This window comes from Ursus maritimus, unplaced genomic scaffold, assembly GCF_017311325.1.
Source record: "Ursus maritimus isolate PB19 unplaced genomic scaffold, ASM1731132v1 scaffold_35, whole genome shotgun sequence".
Classification (NCBI taxonomy): domain Eukaryota; kingdom Metazoa; phylum Chordata; class Mammalia; order Carnivora; family Ursidae; genus Ursus; species Ursus maritimus.
In genome coordinates this window covers 20202350-20210743 of record NW_024426119.1, presented here as the reverse complement: position 1 = coordinate 20210743, position 8394 = coordinate 20202350, and the positions used below count along the sequence as shown (strand labels likewise).

General features: G+C 38.8%; 1 protein-coding gene across 1 annotated transcript in view; it reads right to left on the bottom strand.

The window, feature by feature from the left end:
* The window catches only part of WDR72 (WD repeat domain 72), a 193623-nt gene that overhangs the window by 162621 nt on the left and 22608 nt on the right, over positions 1 to 8394 (bottom strand). The window contains exons 11-12 of the mRNA XM_008705988.2: positions 5941 to 6161; positions 3278 to 3473 (exon numbers count right to left, since the gene is read on the bottom strand). Of these exons, the coding sequence (XP_008704210.1) occupies positions 3278 to 3473; positions 5941 to 6161 (417 nt within the window). The remainder of the gene's footprint in view (positions 1 to 3277; positions 3474 to 5940; positions 6162 to 8394) is intronic.

The following is an 8394-nucleotide window of genomic DNA, read 5'->3' as shown; positions in this document are numbered from 1 at the left end:
AGGGAAAGAAAAAGTAGTTCATTCAATTCTAAACAGAACTGCAACTGCAGAGGTTAAAGGCAACCCGAAACAAAGCAGACACAGACTAAAAGGAACAGCATAAATTTATCCAAAAAAGGATGACGATGGTAAATGGTGAGGAGAGCCAGGGTGTCAGCCACGGGCACAGTGTTGGGGGTTCAAATGGAATTCCTAATGGGATGACGTTTTAAAAAACTGAAGAGGCACATCACAAATGTGAAGGCGTTTCCATAATTATCGGTAACATTTTCACCATTATACGTTCCATCGCAGGTTGAGTTATGGTTGTTTATAAAGTATTGATGTAGACAACCATGAGATAAACAGCCTCGCAGCCTCATTTGAAATAAATATTTTAGAGTTTAAATTGGCACTAAACGTGTATGCATTATCTGATATGGAAATTCCAAAACAAACTTTATAGGAAAAATGTGTGTAACCAACTACAGAAGATTCCTGAGTTAAAGTATGATATGTCCATAATGACCACGATGCCAATTATTGTCCATTTGACCACCCACTCCACCCTTTCCCTGCTTCTCTGCGTCCGCTCCGTGCCCCTGGCTAATGCCTAGAACCGAATGTCCTTCCTCTCTGACTTCCATTTGGATCAAACTAATAAAGGTGATTGCAGAAGGTCACAGAAAATAATTTCTTCCACCTCTTTCTTTGTCTCAGTCTTGCATCTCTGGCAGGAGCTGTTTCTCTTCCAAGACTTCAGAGAGTGACCACTCCTCCGTGGTTTCCACTCTCACACAGGGCCACTAACACTATTTTCTCCTCTTTTTGCTTCACCCCTAGGCAAATGGTGAGAGCTTCCTGATACGACCAGTGTCTGGGTGATGGGGGCCTCGCTATCCATTCCTTCTCATTCCCTAAGTCCTATCCACACCCTTATATGTAGCCCTTTCGTTAAAGTCTCTTCATTTGACCCACCCGGGTTAAATTCAATTTTCTGCCAAGACCATGACTGAAACACAATTTTGGCATCTATTTATTGACATCGAAAGATGTCTGACAGAAAGTAGATCAACATAATAATAGCAGTTATCTTTAGGAAGTGGGACAGGATTATTTGTTTTTATTTTTCTCTGTATTTTTCAAATGTTCTACAATATTTGGTTATGGATTGGGGAGTATAAAAATAAATGATAAAATTAAAAGACCACGTGGGAAAAAATACACGTTCAAGAAGTACTAGTGGTTGGAGCTCTTGGGTGGCTCTGTCGGTTAAGCATCTGCCTTTGGCTCAAGTCATGACCTTAGGGTCCTGGGATCTAGCCCCAGGTTAGGCTCCCTGATCAGTGGGGAGTCTCCTTCTCCCTCTCCCGCTGCCCCTCCCCACCGTTCACATGCTCTCTTGCTCTCTTGATCTCTCTCTCTTACATAAGTAAAATCTTAAGAAAAAGTACTGGTGGTTTGGCTTCCCTCCTTTACTGCCCACCCCATCAAAAAATACATAAGTAAAGGGCGCCTGGGTAGCGCAGTCGTTACGCGTCTGCCTTTGGCTCAGGGTGTGATCCTGGCGTTCTGGGATCGAGCCCCACATTGGGCTCCTCCGCTGGGAGCCTGCTTCTTCCTCTCTCACTCCCCCTGCTGTGTTCCCTCTCTCACTGGCTGTCTCTCTGTCACATAAATAAATAAATAAATAAATAAATAAATAAATAAATAAATAAAATCTTTAAAAAAAAGAATACGTAAGTAAAAAGTTGCATAGGCTGAGAGGTATCCTGATGGGGCAATGGAACTGTAAACATTTGTCAGTGCCCAGCTATTTCTTTGTTCTCACTCGATTCTATTTCCTAGGAAAAATATGTTTGGTTAGCAATTCTTCACAATTCCACAATTGCAAACAACGCAACTGCACACATTTATGTGTTTTACAGACTTAGATTCCACAAGCAGAAGTCAGGATTTTGCCGCGTTCTTTGACCGTATTAATAACAGTTAACTATTATTGAGGGCATAGGACCTGTAGGCACTGTTTACGAGCATGGTCTGTATTAGTTGATTTAATCCTGACAGGAAGGTGGTGTCATTACTCCCATTTCATAGATGAAGAGATGGACCTGCGGTGAAGCCAAGTTGCTTGCCCGAGGCCAGCCTTTGTTAGCAGGTCCTGGAAGCAAGCCCAGGCTTTAGAGCTCATTGTATCCATTATACTCAATTGTCACTCAGGTTGACAGATTACCCAAGAATTCTAAAACTCTCCTAATTTTGTGCATATTGTGCAAAAAACGGTGGGGGCCTTATACTGGTTCGCCGCTTGTTAGCAATGCAAACTTGTGCACCTACAAATCAGAGTTACGAATGCCTCATCAATAAAATGGGGAATAAAGCCGCTTCCACCTACCCCCGAAGTTGTGATAAGCTAATGGGAAGTGAACACGGAAGGCCATCAAAACTGGAAAGCAAGGTACACTGCAAGGCAGAATCATACGGCGCCCTCCACACACCGGTACCTTAGTCGTCGTCGTTAACACACAAAAGTCAAATGTAAAGAAAATAGCAATTATTTTGGTGAAGTATGACTCTAAACTATGATATTATAAACTATCCAGTCTGTTAATAACACCCAACATAAAACCACCACTGATTAATCAATAAAAATCATGCAAGGGTTTCAGCAAAATGTACTCTCAGACGCACTCCCCTGACTCACGTTCATTAATTACCTTGCCGTATTTGATAAGTTCCCAGCATCTGCCTGAAGGGTGTTACTCGCAATCTTAAATTTTTGAAAACTTTACCTTTCACACTGTACATTCTCTACACTAGGACATCAAAAGTTCACTTGAGCCACTCAGTTTTCAGTTTCCCTGACTCAACTTTTTGGAGTTTTGTAATTAATTATATTCCATTATTACTGATCATCAATTAGCTCGAAATGTTGCTGAGATGGTGAGTATGCTGAAGAAGGCAGAATTTAATGATAATTTGAGACTAGTAGGACACTAAATTTCTCTCTTGTTAATAATTAAAGTAGATAACTTATGTTTTTATTTATAGCTTCCAGAAATATCCGGCTCATTCCTGCGCACTGCTCTGTCAGCTAATCATCAGTTGGTCAAGATCTGACTTGGGCCATTGTGTTCTCTTTTCCACACACGCCTTCAACCAAAGCCATTAAACGCAGCCTAACCAAAGGGTTAAAGCAGGTAAGGTGGTCACCGCGTATTCTCTGGAACTCTCCGCCTAGCCCAATGCTTTGACGCACAAACAGATAAAAAATGAAAGGGGTGAAATTCTAATTTACCTGTTTCAATTTCCCAGATGTAAGCGGAGTCATCAGCACATCCAACAATTAAAAAATTCTCAACCGGGTGCCATTTTATCATCCTCACAGGGAAAAGGTGCTTGCGGGCATGCAGGAGGTGCCTCTTCCCCTCAAGGTGAAGGAGAGCCACGGAATGGTCACTGCACACACAGCAAATGACCTGGTCACTTCTTAGCTGTGGGGGGAAATAACAAAAAACAAAACAAAAGTGTTATTTGTAAGTAAATAGTCAAATGCTTTCCTCAAATCCTATTTTTTCCCCTAACGTAAAAATATTTTGTTGAAACACCATTTACAAAATGACATTTCTGCTTTCTACGGGACTTCTTCATACAACACTCTGAAGAGGAGCTTTAAACACCACGCAGATTTTAAATTCAACAACTCATTAGGAAAGTCAAGAGACACAAGTGAAAAAGGAGAATTCCAAGCCAAATCTACTTATAAGATAAATGAAGGACCTGACCATCACTCAGCAAATTCAGGCAGTGAGGCAGACATCGGAAATAATGCAGAATAAAATAAACCCCAGAACTAATTTGTTGCCACAAAAAGAAGCTATTTGTAGACACAAGCTTAGGCCCAAGGGTATCATGAGCTGATATTTTCCACTTAGAGCCTCAGAATGTGATTTGGTGCTGTTCCCAGAACTATTCAGATTCTAATCCAAACAGGAAACTCAGTGTAGACACAATCTAAAAGAGGTAAGCATTAGATAGTTCCAACTGAATGCACAGCTTCAAAGATACAAGGACCAAAAATAGGCTCCCAGGACGAAGATTCTTAAGATACTTTTTAAAAAGTCAGCATGTGGTTACCTTGAACACAGTTTAGGACAAAGACCATCCATGCTGGGTGCTGTGAGGCTAATGTGGGAGGAGTTTCCAGGGCTGGTCTGTGCCTCACCAAGAAGGCCCTGTGTTAGTCAGCCCGTGATGGGGGTGGGTGGGGGGCTGCGGGGAGGAGGGGGAGCAGGGAGGGGCTCTTCCACGTCTTTGTTTCTTTTCTAACCCCTCTGCTATGTGGATGCTCCGACTCTCACGAGGGCACATAGCCGGTTTCAGATGCTATGTTTAAAGCATCAGTTGGGATCCCCTGAGAATCTCCCTGTGCCCATTACTGAGCTCTTTCTGTGGGGTGCTGGGGAGCAAGTTATTTGTCCTCATTTGTTCTAAGGAGACTACATAAATCCTGAGGGGGAAAAAATATCACCACATGGCAGGTGTGCTATATGGGGAGCCTGGACTTGTAGGATAGGGCAGACGGCGTTGCCTCCCCACTACCACCTCCTAGAGAGCCTGCAAACTCGCAGCCCCTAGAACAGAGAGCCCCACGTACTTCAGGAAACGTAGACACACAGACAACGTGCGAACATACACGTCACACGCGAACACAGACTCAACAGCCAGAGGTCGACACACACTGGAGACCCACACTGGGCCAATCAGATTCTCTTTTCTATGCATTTGAAACTGAAAAGCTAAAAGAGGTCACAGGAAGAAGCAAGAGAATGAAGCAATCACAGAAAACAGACTCTTGGGTTAGGGCTTTCTGAATTTAAGTTCAAATTTCACTGGGTCCTTACTGTAGTGGTTTGTTTTGTATATCTAAAATATTGCCTCTTATGCCCTTTCAATAAACTCCTTTTTTATTTCACTTGGTTTGGAGTTAAGTCATGTATGACTGAGGCAGAAGTAAAAGGGGTCAGGATTTGACTACTGTCCTGGAGCTTTGAGGAAAAAAAAAATGATATATATATATGAAAAAAAAAAAGGGAGGGAACTTCAGGAATAAAAGACATATCAAAGTATCCCAAATCACCATATGAAAGTCTTTTTTTTAAGTCTCTTAACTTTGTTTCACTGATCTGTCTAATCATTTGTGTTACTGAAATCTTTCATTATGTCTTACTACAAAAATACAGTGTAAGTTTTCTCTGTTTCCTCTGCAGCTAATTTTTTTTGGTTATTATTATACAGAAATAATTTTGGCAAGTCAGTCAACTGATTGACAAACTCAGGAAACTCCAAAGTTGACTGTTCATATTTTAACAAAGATGTCAGCTTTCTGGAAGCTGAATTTAAGTTTATATTACATGCGAAAATTGTATCTGAAAGTATTTCCTTTTGGTCTGCACGGGGTAGACGCTCAGAAATGTGTTAAAGCTGGTTATCTGTCAAACAAATGAAAGACAGCAAACAAAAATCTATTTAAGAAAATGTAACTATCGATATTATTATAAAAGTAAATTTTCAAGGCAAACATTATTTTCTAATTTATAGATCCCTATATATTTGAATTGCTTCTACATTGAGCGTCTATTACTTTTTATTTTCCACTAAGATTAAGGTATAGAATTAGGGGGGAAAAAAAGAAAAAAAAGTAAGAGAATTAATTGGATTTTGTAAAGCCACGAATTGACAAAATCTTTGCTTTAGATTCAAACTAGTTTGTAAGCTGTAATAATAATAATGCATATAAAGATTAGAAAGGAATTCATAAAAATTATCCAGTTGTATTATGGGTCCACAGAACTTTTTTCTCTGGGAATATGGGTTAATTTCCCTTATGTTTTTTAAATGTTCCATAATGTTATATAACTTTTAAATTTATGTTAAGTTTTACTCTTTGTCTTAACTTACTCTGAAGTTCTCTGGTGACATCAAAAGACTTGTTACTGGACCAGCCTCCAAAAAGAATTTATGCAAAATTTCTTCAGTAAAGATATTCCACAAGATGACACATGAGTCCTGGTCCCCAGACACAAGCCAACTTTGGTCTAATTTTGAAGAGAGACCATGTGGGTAAAGTAATGAAGTAACACTTTGGTGATGGCCTTTGAGAACTTTGTAAGGAAGGGAATCTGGAAAACAAACACCATATAATTGGAAAAAAAAAATATTTTTGCTCAAGAAATCGTGCTAACATTTTCTTTTAAAAATTTTAATGCAAAGAAAAAACACATCATTAAAGCTAGGCTGTTGGTTAAGAAAATGAACGAACAACCCTTGGACCATCTCAGAAGGCAAGTACTTCCTCCTAAGCTAGGTCGAGCTTTTGATGAAGTCTGGTTGTTGGAAGTCTGCTGATTCATTAAGGATGTTCGCAAGTTAGCGAGCACCAATTTTAGTTTAGTCAGCAAGTTAGCCAGCGCCAAAATTAGCTAGCACCAATTCCAGTGCTGTCACACAGCAAAGGCTAGTGTAAAAGAATGAACAACTCACACATTTTGCTTCTACAAAAATTAATCTCAGGACTCCACCGCTGCCCCTTCAATAAGCATAACCAAGTCTAGTATAAAAAAAAGCAAAGTTTTGCAGAACAGTTTTGCCTTAAAAAATATTAGCAATCACCTAGTTTGATCTTTGTTTTACAGAGAAAGTGCCGGAGGTGCAGAGAAGTTAAGCGACTTGAATCCAAGTGTAAAAGAGCACAGCATGCTTGAGAGCAGAGTTTTGCTGTGAGACGAATCCAGCTTTGGTCTCCTAGATGGGTCACCACGACAAATTGCTTTTCCCCTCTAAGTCACAGGTACTGTACATGAAAAACTTGGGATAATAATAGCACTTACTTCACACAAGACTGTTGTGGGAATAAATATGATAACGCCCTTTAATTCCTAGCACTGGCACTTGGTAGGAATGTGGGTATTGCATACCCTAGCTATACCAGAACAGGGCTACTGACGCCCAGTTTCTGTACTGCTTCTTACGGCATTAGCTAAACTTAAAAAAAAAAAATGGAGAAGACCAACGACCACAAACCCTCTTTACTCAGATTGACAAAGAGTCCCAAAGAATCATTATTACTTCTACTAAAGAATCATTAGTTATTTTTATTCCATGAGGCACATCCTCACTTTATATCCCTTAGCAAACCACGATGAATATTAATTCAAATGTTCAAGTCAAATGTATGTTTGTGCTTGTTTTATGGATAAGACAATATCAGCCTAGATAAAAAATGCTAAGGTCTTAAGCTTTTTCACTAACTTTTAACAGCAGCCATTGAGCTGTGGAGCAGTATGTTACCTGCCCTCTGTTCATTGCTGTTCACTCCTCTATCTTAGGTAATCACTGAACATAAGATAGTAGCATTTAGTAAGCAGCCAAAGTAAGCTGAGAACAGTAACAAGATGTGCCTTAAAAAGTGAGATTTGGCCTTTGCTCTTAAGGACCTTGCAATCTACTAGGATCCATGCATTAAAAAATATTAGACATATCTACACAACTACACTTACTCCACAACAGTATTTATTTAATAGGTATTCACCGTTGCAATGCACAAAAATGTATAAGAACATATTTATATTTCATTTACAAAAAAATAAAAAATTAAAACAGGAAGATACCATTTTCTCCTGATTGGCAAACATTAAAAAGTTTAATAGCACACAAAGTTAGCTCGGGTGTGGGGAAAAAGGCATTTTCATAGGCTGTTAGTGGACACCCATGTACACAGATACATGCTCTTCGGAGAACATTTTAGATATATTTTCAAAATTAAAATACTGATGTCGACCCAGTAATTCTACTCCTGAGAATTAATACTCAGATCTCCTCACATGTATGTCCAAAGATGGTAAATTCAGCATTGCCTCCAGTAGCCAAAGACTAGAAAAACTGAAACACCCATTAATAGATTTTTTAAAAATTAAAATTTGATTATTATTAGTCATTTAAATGGAACTCATAAAGAATGTGCTCCAAAATATTTTATTAAGATACACTTCAGGAAATGTCAGTTAAGTGTATAGACTATGCCTCTATTTGTATAATATTATTAAAAGAATGCATATTAGTATGTTGGTATGTACTTGTATATGCATAGAAAATTTTGAGGAGGGCATAAAGAAACTTATTAGCAGTCACCTTTGTTGAAGGGAGCTGGAAGATCAAGGAAGAAGAGAAACATATTTCTCATTGTATAACCTTCCAATTGACTTTAAAAAAAAACTAGATGTTTTTATTTTAATATTAAAATATATACACATTGATTAGCAAATGTCAGCAAATTTTTTAAGCTTCAGGAATCTTCTTAGTATAATTTGTTAAAGTTGAAGCTTAAGGAAATTAAATAAATAGGGTTAAATAAAA